At 44.8% G+C, this 16,966-nt stretch overlaps 1 protein-coding gene across 3 annotated transcripts; it reads right to left on the bottom strand.

Moving 5' to 3' along the window:
* Positions 1 to 2,476: 2,476 nt before the first annotated feature.
* Positions 2,477 to 16,160, bottom strand: rtn2a (reticulon 2a). 3 transcript variants are annotated; one of them, XM_014213445.2, is made up of 10 exons: positions 15,926 to 16,160; positions 14,545 to 14,598; positions 13,440 to 13,964; positions 12,538 to 12,750; positions 6,518 to 6,725; positions 5,892 to 6,030; positions 3,935 to 4,004; positions 3,620 to 3,666; positions 3,441 to 3,499; positions 2,477 to 3,207 (listed from the first exon to the last, which is right to left on the bottom strand). In XM_014213445.2, exons 1-10 carry the CDS (start codon positions 15,954 to 15,956, stop codon positions 3,132 to 3,134), a joined length of 1,422 nt encoding a protein of 473 aa, XP_014068920.1. In that variant the 5' UTR covers positions 15,957 to 16,160; the 3' UTR covers positions 2,477 to 3,131. The 3 variants fall into 3 exon arrangements, with proteins under 3 accessions (XP_014068920.1, XP_014068921.1, NP_001133071.2); XM_014213446.2 differs by having other exon boundaries at positions 12,538 to 12,747; positions 15,926 to 16,155; NM_001139599.1 differs by lacking the exons at positions 12,538 to 12,750; positions 13,440 to 13,964; positions 14,545 to 14,598; positions 15,926 to 16,160 and adding an exon at positions 9,254 to 9,317.
* Between the last annotated feature and the right edge of the window lie 806 nt (positions 16,161 to 16,966).

The raw sequence follows: 16,966 nt of genomic DNA, 5'->3' as shown, positions 1-16,966 counted from the left end.
AGTACAAGCAGTGATCGAGTTTGGACTAGGCCCATAAATTATGTCGCCTACAGCACTATATTTGAGCCTTGAGGAGGCAGTACTGCATTTCCAGTCGATTCCGTCATTTCTGGTTAATTTTACCGTCAGGGTTTCCCTTTACCAATTCTAAAGATATCTCAGCCTCGTGGATATCTGCATATTAAATTTTGCAGAGTCACTGTCAAGGCGCCAATCAAGGCGACTTCGCAGTATCCAACTGGCTGTCCATCAAGTGTAAATGTCGTATTCAAAACATCAATCAAAATGGAGTGACACCTTCACTATTTATCTGTGACACGGTATGACTGTTGCAGTACATGCATTGGCTTTTGTCGCCTCCCTGTGGTAAAAAGCGAGTCATCAAAATGCTCTCCCTCTTTTTCTTTATTTTAGTTTAGCTTTAAAACGGTTACATTAAAAACTCAGTCTTCTCTCTCTCTCTCACACACACACACACACACACACACACACACACACACACACACACACACACACACACACACACACACACACACACACACACACACACACACACACACACACACACACAAACAAGGTGGTGTGAAACGCAGAAAGGAATCAAACACTAGACTCACGTCAAAATGTTGATTTATTTTTCAAGATTTTGTCTAATATATATATTATTGCAAGATTCAACGTTTGGATACCCATTTGTTTTTTGATCATACAAAATTATTCATGTTGGTCTATGCATAATACAAGTAATGACATTTAATTTTAGGTTTGTTAAGACTTGCTCTCGTGTCCTTGCCTCTTCTAAGGGATCGTGTAATAAAGTCTTGCTGCGAACCATAACCCATCTCACCACTCATCTTCCAATTCACCATCTACCAAGGGTTCAGGTCTGTCGTGGGCTTCCGGCATCCCTAGTACTGTGTAGTGAGATCAGTGCAACATACTATAGGAGGGAGGGAGACATCAAGTGTTGGCGAACAGGCCACATCATCTAATCATGTCCTGGGATAAAGTTCATTCTAACTCTCAGAATTAAGAGTTGTGGCACACAGTCAAAACATACAATAATAATAATAATAATAATAAGGCAAGGGAAAATGTACCCTTAAAAAACAGGTCTAGGGCTACTACTAAAGCACACTGCCAGGCTGTGGTGAGGACCTGAAGGCAATAGATGTAAGGAGGTGGGCATTTCTGTGGCAGCATATTCTCAAATGTTTCTTTTGTACTGAAATGGTAATGATGATGATTATAAATTATTGTGAAATGACTAAAAAAACCTTGGTTTCAGTCCAACGTGAATGGCTTGTTACAGAAGACGTCTAGGAGCAGTTATCTAGCTAGTCATTCATTCATGAATGACGACTCAAACGGAATTGTTCCACTGCTCTATGTTCGCTACATACTTCGGTCTGAGACTGCCATCGTTTAAGTCATTTGTTGGGACGTTTGGGTAGCCAGGCAAAGTCATTCAGTTCATGCACTAATGGGACTGTTGATAGAAAGGCACCCATTGAGTTATCGCTCTCAAAACACCCTTTCAGGCTAGACGTAATCTCGGAAACCCAAAACTAAAATCTCACGTAATTGCGTCAGATGCTCATTTAGGTTCTTGGGGGGAGACGTATTAGAAAAAGATATTAACAAGACTAGTCTCCACCCCCCCAAACCGAAACTCACAGCCCAAACATGGGCCAAATGTTCCCTCCCCTTCTGAAATTTGAAAGATACAAACACCTGTGATATCGTAATTTGTCAGGTGATTAAAAAAATCGTCACACTGAAACAAAGTTCTTCGTTTGTCGTCGCATTCCAAAGTCTGTTGGCAGACTCAACCATACCATCCTACGTTTGCGTGCATCTGTCCACGAGAGATTAGGCTAGAGGTACCCTCTGTGTGGGTGATTGGGGTTCAACGTTTGGGTAATAGTACCCCCTCCATAGATCTTCAAATTGTCCATCAAGCCTTTTATTTTTTCAACTCCTTTGCATAAATACTTACGATGCATTACCAGAAGGACATGTACGTTCCTCTGTATCCATAACAATTGGCCTGTCATATCAAACCATATTCTGGCTGGCAATGAAGGAGATTAATATAATTGTTTCAATACTCCAACATCAGAAGTCTGGTTTAACCTTCAATACTCAGTACTGTATTACCCAAATTCCTTTTACCTCAATCTCAGATGAAATCCTAATTAACTGCATTTTCCCCTATTCCATTCTCACGGATATTTGGATCTTTAAAAGTCATACTGTGTACATTTTTGATCATCGTCTTCTTGAATGTCAATTCAGAAAATGCATTTCGAGGCCTGGTTCTGACTGTGCTGTTGCATCCTACAGTTGAAGGCCATTTTGGGAACCTCACTGGTTGTACAGACTGTTGAAATGAGAGCGGAAGACGTTCAACGTTGATGAATACAAAATGTTGTGTGGATGATCATGTGGGCAAAAAGAAACAGAACATTTGAAATGAAAAGAACAGTTGTGGTTTTAATAGATCTCAGGTAACAGGTTCAGATCAGCGAGCTGCAACTCACACATACTGTGTACACACACACACTCGTCATGAGCACAAAAGTGCCATCATTCCCTCACACACACTCTACCACACACACATCCTGATTCCAAGTGTTAGGCTGCTATGAATAATGATGAACTCCGGTTTGGTGAACTCCAGTCCTGCTGGACTCTATACTGAAGTTTTTACTTCCCTCTGTTCAGATATACAGCTGTCAATAAGGAACCCACAGGTCTCATAGAATCGGAGGTTCCAATCTGTCTTATTTTACTGGACTGCAGCTGTCTGTACCATTCAAGCCACAATCCCCCATGTAGGTCATTTAATGCTGTACCAACAATCATGAGCTGTGTCTTAAATCTTCCTTCCAAACAGCAACAACTCTCGTCCAGATATCACTCCCGTTCCCTCATCCTCACCCAGTAGCAACTTACCCTATCCCACCATACAGTATCATCATGTCCCAACCCCATGCTTCGACTCCCCACACAACCTGCCCAATCTCATAAGCTCCACCTTCTGGAGCTCTGAGCAGACTGCTGAATAAGACATCTGAATGACAGCCTGTAACTCCTCCTCATCCTCCTCTCCTGTCTGCCATGACTCTTCATTGTGTTTTGGGCTTGGCACCGCCAGGGGTTGGGTCAGGGTTGGGGCCACCACCTTGGGCAATTCTGTGGAGACTGTATTAAAGGGAGGGGTCAATATCACATGATCTCATTTACATTGGTCATTGACAAAGGTTATATGCTTTTTCCATACCATTTCTCCAATACTGCCAGCTATTACAAATTGAGTAAATGTCACAGTGATTCAGAATTCAGTTCAGGGTCTGCAGAGCTGCAATGGAAAACTACAGGAAGGAAAGAGGAATATTTAATTCCACTGTTGTGCCGTAAGATGGCGCCATACTCACATGTCCATGACGTTGTCAATCTTCGCCTGAATTCCTGCAAAGAAGCTGTCCACTTTTGCCTGGAACATCAAAATAGGTATTGGTGAGAAACACACTTCATTTGAACAATTTGACAGAAGTACCTTCTTTTGCTGAATTAATCAGGAGAGCAGTTGTCAACAGCGCGAGTGAGATTTTACCTGGTGCTGTTTGTAGAACAGTGGTAGAGAGAAGAGAGTGATCACAGCTGGAGAAGAAGACAGAAAGGGAGGAGTGAGCATGTGTTGAGCATATAGCTTCTTCAGACTAACATGGCACACCCTTTTATTAAAATTGAAACAATATTCAGTAAGCACTGTCTTCAACTGAAACACTACAAGTAAAATCTGCGACAATGTCAGCATTCGTCAACCAATGGTATCCGTCTCTACCGGACAAATGGCCATCATAATTATTGAATGGCAATACAATAAAGTTATTCAAATGCTGATTCTAACGGTGTCTGTGATTCTCACCAATGATGAGCACTGTAAGGCCGTTACACAGGTCTCCCAGGAAGGTCACCAGGTACATCAGAGCCAGGAGCTGAGAAGAACGGAAGGAAACACACAGTGAGCTCCACATACACAATTGAATGTACTCTTTGCATTAAGCATTGCAAATTCCATCGAAATATAAATATATTTAGCAGACGATTTTAGCCGTTGCAACTTAGTCATGCATGTATACATTTTAAGTATGGGTGGTTGTCCCACCTAGCTATCTTAAGATGAAAGCACTAACTGTAAGTCACTCTGGATAAGCGCGTCTGCTAAATGACTAAAATGTAATATGTAAATTAATGCATGCATCATATGTTAAAATTGCACATGGTCCCTGACAAATGAATGAGTACATATTTCCCAGATCATCCGCCATAACCCTTCTGGAGTTGGTGTAATATAGCTCAGTGGGTTGTCACTTAGGGCCCATACCCCCATCCTGAAACAGGACACCCTCCCTCTCAGAGAAGACGAAACTCCTCTCGCCCCTGTAACTGGGTGAACAGCCACCTGTGTCCCATGTCACATACCGGCCAGGTCAGGGTTGAGACTGCGGGACTCTGGGGCTCAGGCTCAAGGCTACGTGGCACAGTCACACTGGCTCTCACTAACCGAGATAAGTCACACTAAGTACTCCTGCTGTAAATTTACATTTAACCCTGAAGCATTATGGTGCAACCAATGTGACTGTTGTTGATTCAATGTGCCAATGTTTTAGTTCTACTTTCCTGGTAAACTGGACACAAAACGAATGAAGTCTAAAAGGAAGGTTTCTAGCAGAAACGCTTTATCATGATAACGAATTTAGCTTTAGATTTTGTTATTAGCCGAAGTTTGCAAGCATACAACATCTGCTGTATATATTGCCTTACTATGACAAGGGAACATGCTTCACCGATATGTCAGGACTGACCCTCTGTAGAAAAGGTTCTACATGGAACCCAGAAGGGTTCTACCTGCAACCAAAAAGGGTTCTTCAAAGGGTTATCCTATGGGGACAGCCGAAGAACCCTTTAAGGTCCTAGATAGCACCTTTCTTTACATGTTCTGTATGAAACACATACATAGGATGGGGAGAAGGAAAGGACAAGAGCCTTTGTATAGCCTCGGCAAACTGTTAAAAGTAACCTTTGCATGAGTACTATGTTGTTTTAGCCTCAATAGAAAAATGACACCATTGCAATGCTTAGAGAGCACTCACGGACACTTTTAAAGGGTAGATACAGTTGCACTGCTTTCTTATTTTTACCCTTACAATACGACATGTTTTTTGTGTATCGTTCGCAATGCAAATTCAATACAAACCCGAAGTTCTACAAACTCACAATTGTGCTTGCTGCCAGTTTGCTTGCGTCACACTCCGGTGCGACCGAAAACAAGGACACATTTAAAGCTGCAGGACTGTATGTACATGATTATCACAATCATATGAACCACAGTGAGTTGTGGGTATGACAGAAGCTGTCTTTGATAGTGGTGTTGTTAGGAAACACAGTCGTCATTTGGTGACGGAAGGCATAACAACGTCGTCATCTCCAGTGAACAGGGGGGCAGGCTGATGCCAGTACAGAACAGAACAGAGAAAGAGAAAATATGGATTGAGAAAGGGGAGGGAGGGATGCCTGCTCTAATGAAAGAGAGCAGAGCCCAGACAGCTTAATGTAGTAATGTTGAAGTAAATCCGCAACGACAAGATGGCCTCCAGTAAACACAATAGCGGACAGGGTTCGAGAGAGAGAGAGAGAGAGAGAGAGAGAGAGAATTTTTAGGGACTAAAGGTCTATGCCATTCTGAAGGACTTCCTTGTGTAAAAAGTGATTGAACGAGATCGAGAGGAGCTGTCGAAGGGGAGCATATAAAAAGTTACACGGTCATATTCTGACCAATTCTAGATGAAGATCGATGAGATCCAACACCCAGGCAGTCTCACCTTGAGAGAGTCAAAGAGGTTTCCAACCAGGAAGAGATTCTTGAGTGAGTTAGCAGCAGAGACGATTGTAACGATGGTCTTCTGCGTGTATTGGTCAGCCAGCTCCCCACTGAAACTAATGTCCAGATCCAGATACGCCCTGAGGACAGAAAGAGAGGGGGGTAGAAAAGGAGGGCGCAGAAAAGACAGTGATAGAGGGGGGGTGATAGAGTCCAGGGTCAAGGAAGCAGGAAAGAGGGTGTTGATTAGAAAACAAGTGATAGTCGCCACAAACACACCCTGATGCATGCACAGTTTGTTGTCTCATGCCTCAATTATTTCCATCGGCGCAGATATTCAAATAAAATGTTCCTTTCAGATCCTGATGAATGAAGTCTATCAACTATTTTAATCAAACAGCAGTGCTTAGCCTAAACAAATCATAAAACACACTGTCCTTTTTTAAAGGCAAGCCCCTTGGACTGTGAGCCCAGGCAGGATTTATTTTGGGAGGTGAGGGAATCCAGCCAATTAAGAAACTATTCCTGAATTCCACTCCCACTGCATTATTAGAGAAGAGAGGAAATAAACAAGAGTGGAAGGGAGTGGAGGATGAGAGAAGAGGAGAGGATTGGCGAGTCACTCACTTGAAAGGGTGCACTCCGTCTCCCATGTTGAGCACTTGCAGGATTTTATAGTAGAGGCGGACTGAGACGGTGAAGCACATGACGCCCAGGGAGATGGTGGAGACGACTGTGATGATGCTGAGCTGGAACAAGGACAGCAGGCCAACCACCAGCCCTGTGAATACCACGCCTGTACGCTCTGTGTCCTTCCAGTAGATCAGATCCATCACTGAGGAGAGGAGGAGGAGAGGAGGGGAGAGCAGAGGAGGCAGAGAAGAATAGATGGTAACAGAGGGATGGGGAGGGGAATTGACAAGAGAGGGAGAAAAGGTGGAGAAATAAGAACGTTTCATAGTCTACATGTTCTCTTCACATATAAACCAATGAGGAACAGAGTGGAAGCTAACATGGACTCAGGAGTCTTCATTGAAGCAGGGTGGGGGAGGGGACAAGCCCATGCATTTGACACTTCCTCTATTTTAGTTGGTTGCTAAAGACAGCAAGGACAGTCACAGCTGCAAGTCTCTCCTCCTCACTGTTCCTGCCTATGTGCTTTTTACAAAACCCCCACAGCATCACCAGCCAGTCAGTCCCTGTTTGGCTCTGACGCTCCAGTGTTCAGTGGGCCAGAAGGCCTTTCAGCTGTGCAGAGGCGGAGCAGAGGGACAGTGATCACCAGGCAGAGTGAAAACACACACAGGAGCAGGGGGAGACGTCAAGCCTAACCTGGGCTTAATATAGCCTTCCCTCTGTATAGAGCAGGGGTGGGCAACTCCAGTCCTGGAGGGCTTGATTAGTGTCACACTTTTTCTCCATCCCTAGCAAACACAGCTGATTAATCAAATTGCATTCTAAACTGAAGATCATGATTAGGTGATTATTGGAGTCAGGTGTGTTAGCTGGGGCAAAACTGTGACACCAATCAGGCCCTCGGAGGACTGGAATTGCCCACCCCTGGTGTAGAGGAAGGGAGAGAGAAGAGGAAAGAAAAGAGGAGAGGAGGGAGGGAGCAGGAACCTTGAATTTAAATGTTGCCTCAGAGAGCACCTGTTGACAGTCTTCAAGCCCGCTACCACCCCTTCTCTGCACCCTGTCCGTCTCCCTCGATCAGTCACCCAGCAACTGGAGCCGCTGCGACTGGGCCCTCTCAGTGCCAAAATGGAGGCTCCCCTGGCCTAATCTCTCCATGGAATAGGTAAAAGTAGCTCCAAACAAAATAAACATTACAGCCAAAACACTGATAGCACAGTTTAATGAAGCTAAACACCAGCAGCTCGCTAACCCTCGGACGTGGTAAACTGTGGTGACAAAGGCATGTGGTCATTACTCCATGGCTATTAGTGTATGAGAGAGCCTGGGAATTAGAATAGAGTGCACTGATATATCTGACCAGCAGGAGGACTATTTATAAACATTACCACACATTATTAATACCCACAAAGCCTCCAGCACACACACACCTGTCCATTGTCCCAACAGGTGGAGCGGTAGCATACAGCCCTCTTTGATGTGTTGGCACTTTGCGACATTGACCAGCACATGGTAAGACCGTTCAATGCACAGACTAAGTGCACTAAGAAAAGGAAGACATACCACAGCAAGTTACACTAACGCTGGGGCAAAACAAACCCCTCATGTGACGGTCCAATAGGTTGACTCTATGCTAAGCCATGAATGCATTGGTTGATGTTAATATAGTGATATAATGAACTCTCTGAGAAGAGTACAGACAACATGAAGTGGGGAAGGGGGAATACACACACACACACACACACACACACACACACACACACACACACACACACACACACACACACACACACACACACACACACACACACACACACACACACACACACACGTGACCACAGATCAAATTGAAAGCTGCATTTGCCATAATCTTAGTGAAACCTCTCTATCTGTGCCAATGCAGCATTCCACAGAGCTGAGCACTGACTGCCTGACCGTGAATGACTCAATCGTTACTTCAACATGATACATTACCAGTCAATCCAATTCACAGCCTGGCCTGGCATTACTTACCACCACAACTAAAACCACCACCCTGCCATTTTTACACAACGGTGCATGCGGGAAGTCCCAGAGTACCCCTGTGAAACACCTTGGCTCTGCCAACCCTGCTGCCAACCCTGCTGCCCAAGAGGTAACCCTGTCAGATGGGGGCACATATCAGCTGATCATGCTACTAGCCTCTTACATACAGAAACAACCACACAGATGGCCCCTACATGCTGTAACAAGCTATAACACAACTCTGGATGGTCACCTCTAGGGACGGGACGAGCAGAGTTTTAAAGGACCAAAAAGTTTCATTTTTGCTGTGGAAAAAAACATTGCGATACTGGTCCCATCACTAAGCAGGCAGACACACACAACTCTGCACAGTTGGTACGGTCTCCTGGTCAGTGAGTGGTCAAAACCCCCCCAAAGACCCCTGGCTGTAGCTGGTCTCCTGACGTTCAGACTCCTCTCCAAACACACGGTCACTAAATGCATGGCTCTGCAGTGGACAGACAGTCAGTCCCTATATGTGGAAGCGCCCCTACGGCTGAGGACGATAGGTACTGGAACTCTAACTGTGCCCTGATCTTGCCGGTGTCTGAAACGAGACACTGCTTTGCCCATTCAATAGGTCCCTTGCCTCCCCGCCTAGTCAATTCACTGATAGATCTCAGTGTGCCGACTCCCACCGTCTCATATTGTCTCCATCTTGTCTCTCTGAGCCCAGGGTCTTACCATTAATGTTGGCCATTTTGTTGCTGCTCAGGCGATCCCCCTTCTCTCTCTCTGACTCTCTCTCAGTCCTCCTGCTCTCTCTCTGCCACTCGGAGCTGTTTTTGGCCTCCCCTGCCCCGTCAGCAGTACAGACCTTTCAGCCAAAAATAATCTGCCCAATAGGGCCTGCCCCCTCAAGACTCATGGAGACTCCAATGTAGATAGACAGATAGATATAGAGATCCTGTAAGATAGATACCCAATAGATTCACTTATTCACACATTTAGTACATGCACGTACAGAGACAAACCTTGAGACAGAGAAACATGTGTATACCAACATAGATAGCCATAGCTGGATAACATAGAGAACATACAAAACTACTAGAGACCCAAAGAGACATAACCACAGACAAAGATGACAGACACAAACCCATTCAGAGAGAAACACTCACACGGAAACGGACATGGACACAGAGATTTACACAAAACACTTATGTAAGCAGAGACAGAACAGACAACAGCTAACAAAGGAGCAGGTATAGAAGTAAATGCACATGATTGTGACATCCATAGGGTACCGTGATACCGGTAAGTACACACTCTTAGAAAGGGTTCTTCGACTGTCCTCATAGGACAACCCTTTTTGGTTCCAAGTAGAACCCTCTGTGGAAAGGGTTCTACCTGGAACAAAAAAGGGTTGTTCAAAGGGTTCTCCTATGGGGACAGCCGAAGAACCCTTTTAGGTTCTAGATAGCACCTTTTTTTGTAAGAGTGCAGACGATAGCTCAAATAGCCTCATATATTTCAGATGCACATAACGGTAGTCTAATCTCTAGGGGGTGTGGGACGCTAGCGTCCCACCTGGCCAACATCCAGTCAAATTGCAGAGTGCCAAATTCAAAAACAGAAATACTCACTATAAAAATGTATGAAACATACAGGTGATAAATAGCGAATAGCGATAAAATTCATCACTTACCTTGGATGATCTTCATGTGGTTACACTCGCAAGACTCCCAGTTACCCAATAAATGTTCGTTTTGTTCGATAAAGTCCCTCTTTATATCCAAAAACCTCCGTTTTGTTAGTGCGTTTTGTTCAGTAATCCACTGTCTCAAACAACATCCGGTGAAATTACGGAGCATGAAACTCAACAAAACAAAAATTATCATAATAAACATACATAAAAGAAACAAATGTCATACACCAGCTTAAAGATAAACTTCTTGTTAATCCAACCGCTGTGTCAGATTTCAAAAAGGCTTTACGGCGAAAGCAAACCATGCAATTATCTGAGAACAGCGCCCAGCAGACAAATCATTACAAACAGTTAGCAGCCAAGAAGAGAAGTAACAAAAGTCAGAAATAGCGATAAAATGTATCACTTACCTTTGGTTGCACTCCCAAGACTCCATGTTACACAATAAATGTTTGTTTTGTTTGATAAAGTCCCTCTTTATATTCAAAAACCTCTGTTTTGTTGGTGCGTTTTGTTCAGTTATCCATTGGAACAAAGCACGGTTACAACAGACAGACAAAAATCCAAAAAGTACCATAAAGGTTCGTAGAAACAAGTCAAACGATGTTTATAATCAAGCCTCAGGTTGTTTTTGTCATAAATAATCGATCATATTTCAACCGGACAATAGCTTCGTCAATAGAAAAGGAAAAACAAGAAAGGCACGCTCCCGGTCAAGCGCAGGACTCATGTCTGGAAATGTCAATTGTCCTCTCATTGAAAGTGGTGTTTCTCACTCATTTTTCAGAGTAAAAGCCTGAAACAATGCCTAAAGACTGGCCACATGTAGTGGAAGCCATAGGGATTGTGAACTAGGTCATAAGTCTTTGTATGGTGGATAGGCTTTCAATGGAAAAACAGTAATTTCAAAATAATAGCACTTCCTGGATGGATTTTCCTCAGGTTTTCGCCTGCCATATCAGTTCTGTTATACTCACAGTTCTGTTATAATTAACAGTTTTGGAAACTTTAGATTGTTTTCTATCCATATCTACCAATTATATGCATATCCTAGCTTCTGGACCTGAGTAGCAGGCAGTTTACTTTGGGCACGCTTTTCATCCAAAATTCCGAATGCTGTCCCCTATCTGTAACCGGCTACTCCAACCTCACAATAAACATGGGGAGTAAAACATGTTCTGACACATTCAGCCCCATTCTGATACAGAAACCAGATGGTTTGCTTTACATGATATCTAGAAACCCTTAAAGCCTCTCAACAGCTTGACCAGCCATTAATCACCCAGGGTCAGTGTGAGGGGGAGTGGACAGTACAGTACACCCAGCCCCCAGTCCACCCAGCCCCTGGGCCAGCCACCCCCCAGTCCACCCACTATAATAAGATTGGAAAATATGCCAGAGGTCCATATTGAGTGGCGCCCCCCTTGAAGAGTGATCCATATCGACCATGGAGTCCAGAGAAGATAGATTTCATCTGTCTCACCCTTGCTCTCTCTTTCTTTTTCTCTTTCCCTCTCCCTCTCTCTCTCTCTCTCTCTCTCTCTCACTCAATTTCAATTTAAGGGGCTTTATTGACATGGGAAACATATGTTTACATTGCCAAAGCACGTGAAATAGATAATAAACAAAATTGAAATAAACAATAAGAAATGAACAGTAAACATTACTCATGAAAGTTCCAAAAGAATAAAGACATTTCCTCTCTCTCTCCTTCACTGAAATGTCCCACATTCTCTTTATCATGTGTACAGTGATCCAAGGGATGCGGAAAGCTTGGCGTGTCAGCGTGTATGTCCGAGCAGACATACGTACAGACAGACCAGGAAAACAGACAGATTCTTTGGGCGCAATTAGCCCATTAGCCCTCGGAATCCCAAGGGAATGTTGCCATGGAGACACAATGGAACACTCAGGGCTCACAGTGGAATACATTCCAGGGTCCATGTTACTCAAGCAGTGAGAGGTTTTTCTTTATTTTCAGTATGGTTTGAAAAGGATTGATTGAGGAAGGCTTTGTGCGCTCAGCAACATATCAAGGAAGGGGTTGGGAGTGAGGTATCAGGGTAGGGGTCATTGTCTTCCCACAGATGGCGTCATTCTAACACAACCGCATTGCCTTGAACTACATTTACATTTACGTCATTTAGCAGACGCTCTTATCCAGAGCGACTTACAGTGCAGACTTGCTATGTGACGTAAGATAATGTAGTAGAAGTCAAATAGATTGATTTGGGCAAAGGCAGGGGATGGTAGATGTTCAAAATGTAAAAGGTAGATCCAAGATAGGAAAGTCACATAAAAATAGACGTGCTACAAACGTTACCTGCTACGTGGATGCATATCGCGGGGCCTGATAGGTTGAACGTTGAAAACCACTGTTCGCTGACCAGCTCTTCCTGAGTGTTTCGACCAATGGAGGTGGAGGAAGTGGATGGCACGTCATCGGTGAGGCCGCCTCTTGGTCGCACAGCCGTGAGCAGTGTGACGGTGGTTTCCATGGTTACGAGGGACTCAGGCTCAGGGGGCGGTGATGCTGCTGAGAAACAGAACACAAGGTCATTGTGATGATGTCATCACCCAGCATCAAGTTATTCTGCAACCAGGTTGCATTAGATTAACTAGAAGTGTAATTTATCTAACAATGTCATTGTTTAGCCTCACCTACTTTACAATGAACAGTGATTTAGAAATCTTATAACCAAACGCGCTCATTCTGACCCTACAGAACAGGAGAGAGCATGCTGTCCAAGGAGTCTAAAGCACAGTGGTGTCTGACTTCGTCTGTGGTTATGGTGTGTCACTCACTCACACACACACACGCATGCACGCACGGACACACGCATGCACACACACACACACACACACACACACACACACACACACACACACACACACACACACACACACACACACACACACACACACACACACACACACACACACACAGTATTAGCTCAACTCGGTTGTGTTGTGTGTAAGCCATGTTATGTTCCATCTAATGAGCCACGCCTCCCATTTTCAAACATGGAGTTTACACCCATTTACCCTCGAGCAGTATCCTCGCCCACTGTGTGATTTCAATGGCTAGAAAGCCTGAAAAGATGCAGTAGCTTCTGCTTTTATCTGTAGCTCCATGTAGCTCCATGCAGGTATATCTACCCTGATCCCATCTAACCTCCATCTAGATAGCCCCATCCCATCCCCACTGCCCCATAGTGGGCTCACCCTGGTGGCTGTCTGAGGGACTGTAGTGCCGGGGCTCCAGGGGTTCTGTCTCCCCTCTCTGGGGCTCTGTGTCCCTCTCCTGAGGTTCAATCTCAGTATCTTGGAGAGATGCATGGACTGTCTCAGTCTGTCTGTGGACTTCCCTCTCCCTTTCCTCCTGCTCCCTCTCCTCCTCCTCCTCCTCTCGGGCGAGGAAGGCGTGGGGGTCCCACTCCACGTCGGGGGAGTCCAGGGGGAGGAGCATTTCCACGGTGTCCGTGCGGCTCAGGGAGGTGCGGCCTCCCCTGGCCCCGCTCCTCCGCCGGCTCCCTGACGATGAGTCACGATGATGTCGTGAGACTCCGCCTGCCTCCGCCTCGGCGATGGCGATGTAGGAGAAGGTGGGCTCGAAGGAGTTCTGTCTCGGGGTCCCCCAAATGGAGGGGGATGAAGCTCCACCATCATCATCCTCTGGACCCCCATCTTCTTCGTCAGACCACTCCCTGGCCGTCTGCAGGTCGTACAGCTCAGACTCCTCATTCCCACCTGGAGAGAACAGGCAAAGGAAAAGCCTTAAAGCGAAACCTATATTGCTTAAAGTATTTTGATATTTGTTATTCTGTCCTGTATCAATGTTATACATTGAAATTGTATACGCTTTTATTACAAAAAAGCTATAAACTTAGCTATAAACTTCAACCATTACATTGAAAACTTTCATCCTGGGAGGTAAAGCTACACAAAGCACACAATATTATTCCAAAACCATATCACATGTTCTGTGACTATAATGTCTACGGAGGAGCCGTTTGATGTTGCTTACTCATCTACATGTCCTCTGATGTTTTTGAGCGCTGAGTCGGGACAGCCCGCTGAAGCGCAACATGCTTTGTCTGAATGAAAGGGCAACATCCAAAGATGCAAAACACCTTTGATTGGGAGTATTGTTTCCAGATTCAAACAAACAAAAATGGACACAATCAATCTCAGGTTACACCTATAGACTTTGTGGATATGTCACAGTATGATTTCTTTCTCCCATATTATGATTCTCACGCATGAAGTTCAATCATTCACACAGTCCGTTTCGAAACGTGTACGGTATGTATGCCTTGTGTGATGTTACCTTCGGTGCAGGGAGATGTTGAATCAGGTGTGGAGGAGACAGAACCATATTCCTCTGGAAGAAAAAGAACAAGATTCATCAGACACATGTTTGTTACCATTGGCTGGGGAACTATCAGAACCACAGTCGTGAAATGTACAGTATCAAACAGACAATTTGTATCTAAAATAACTACTGATTAACAACTGATTAAGGATGGCCACTTGGCCATTCTATGTGAAACTGGAGACTGTTCTATACCGTCTATGTCTACAACTCCTCTCTTCCTTCTATTTCTATGTCTGCAACTTTTAGCCAAGGCCTATTTGCATATAAGCCTAGAGAGAAGACACAATCAAGATAACAGTTTTCCTCTCAATATCACCTACTAAAGCGTTGTATCACATTCAAAAGCAGTACATAGCGCAGAAAAGCATTACACCACACATAGCCTATTCTCAGATGACCTGCTGTATTTCTATAGCGTCTCAATACATTGAGATGAGACTGAGAGAGCAAATGAAAGGTTTGTATTTGTATTTTTTTAGGAGAATCCATGGCTCGAATCCAGGCATTTGAATAGCCTTTTTCTAAGACCCAGTATTTAAAAGAAATGTCATTAGTGTTTGCATATATAATGCTAACAGCTAACTACAGTATGTACCCCCTCCTACAGCACAGATCAGCTCTGGCAGAGCAGGCAGGGGAGAGGCAGGCCTTCACTACATTAGCTAGCCTCCTGCCTCAGATCACCCAATAGATCAGGCAGCCCTGGCTAAAATGAAGACACCCGCACACACACACACACACACACACACACACACACACACACACACACACACACACACACACACACACACACACACACACACACACACACACACACACACACACACACACACACACACACACACACACACACACACAATAAACTAAGACTGCCGATGTGGATGGAGTCTACCAGGAGGGTTGCGGTGTCAGAAGGGAAGTGAGAAAACACAGCAACAAACACAGCGACAGCAAAACAACACACAGCTTTTTTCATCCTCATCTATCTCAAACACACACACACACAGACACACACACATAATACCAGACACAAACACACACACATAACCAGTGCTCAGCCAATGAGAACACACACACATAGCCTACACTTCCTGAGAACACACATACACAACTGCAATGGTCTCTACAAAAGAAAAGAAACAGGTGCGTCTGCTACTGCACTGCATCCATCCGTCCGTTCAACCATTTGTTTAAAAGGGAGGGAGCGAGAGAAAGGGAGGGAGAGAAAGAGAGTGAGAGGGGAGAGCGATGGCCATGCATATGGCTAGTACAGATGCTATACAGATAGATTGGGATGCGTACGACAGACAGACAGACAAAAGCCGACACTCACTGCAGCGGGAGAATCCTAGAACCTGGCCCATGCTCCATCAAGGCACCGCTGGGCCCATCCAGTCTGGAAGCCCCCCTCTCTTCCTCTGGATCTCTCTCTCTCTCTCTCTCTCTCTCTCTCTCTCTCTCTCTCTCTCTCTCTCTCGCTGCTCCCTCGTGCTTTATCCCTCTTCCACCTCCCTCTCCTCTCTTTCTTGTTCCACCGATGCAGCACTGCTGTTGTCTCTGGCTCTCCCTCTATGCACCGTCCCCTTCCTTCTCTCGCTCACGGGCCCCTCCCTACCTCCCTCTCCTGCTCTCTCTTTTCCCCTCCCTCCCTCTCTTGCTCTCACGTCACCATGACAGCAGGGAAGCAGCACAGGCAGGGCAGAGCCAGAGAAAGAGTGTGTGTGTGTGTGTGTGTGTGTGTGTGTGTGTGTGTGTTTCCCTCTTTCCATTCATGTCTAATCATTAGTGTGTGCATCCAGCCGAGCGGGGTATATCTCTGCTTTTGTAATTTCACATAAGCATTTTACGGGCTTTGCCTTGTTGCACGCACATAACAAAGGGAAACATCGAGCTCATTAAAAATACATGTCCTTTGCACCCTCCCACACACAGACAGACATACAAGGTGTTTTGAATAACCCACGTGTGAGACTGCTAGACACAGCAGAAGGGTGCATTTGTAGATTGTCTGGTGGCAGAAAGCAGCAGTAGCAGCAGCAGCACAGACTGTAGTCCAGCCCGTTGTAGCTCTGGTGTGCTGCCTGAAGCTACTTCTGCCAATCAAATCAAATCCCATTTTATTTGTCACATGCGCCAAATATAACAGGAGTAGACCTTACCGTGAAATGCTTACTTACAAGCCCAACAATGCATAGTTAAGAAAATATTTACTAAATGTATTTTATTTAACCTTTATTTAACGATGCATAAATAAACGAAAGTAAATATATATATTAAAATCAAATAACGAGGCTATATACAGGGGTACTGGGGTACTACTGAGTCAATGTGCGGGGGTACAGGTTAGTTGAGGTAATTTGTACATGTAGGTAGG

The sequence above is a fragment of the Salmo salar genome, chromosome ssa09 (assembly GCF_905237065.1).
Source record: "Salmo salar chromosome ssa09, Ssal_v3.1, whole genome shotgun sequence".
NCBI classification, from domain to species: Eukaryota; Metazoa; Chordata; class Actinopteri; order Salmoniformes; family Salmonidae; genus Salmo; species Salmo salar.
This window is presented reverse-complemented; position numbering and strand designations above follow the sequence as displayed.

Coding starts and splice junctions, on each gene's coding strand:
- rtn2a (XM_014213445.2), bottom strand. CDS start 15,956: ATGGGCCAGGTTCTAGGATTCTCCCGCTGCA. Junction 13,965..14,544: donor AACATCTCCCTGCACCGAAG/GTAACATCACAC, acceptor TGTTCTCTCCAG/GTGGGAATGAGGAGTCTGAG. Junction 6,726..12,537: donor GATATGCATCCACGTAGCAG/GTAACGTTTGTA, acceptor TCCTCTCCTCAG/TGATGGATCTGATCTACTGG.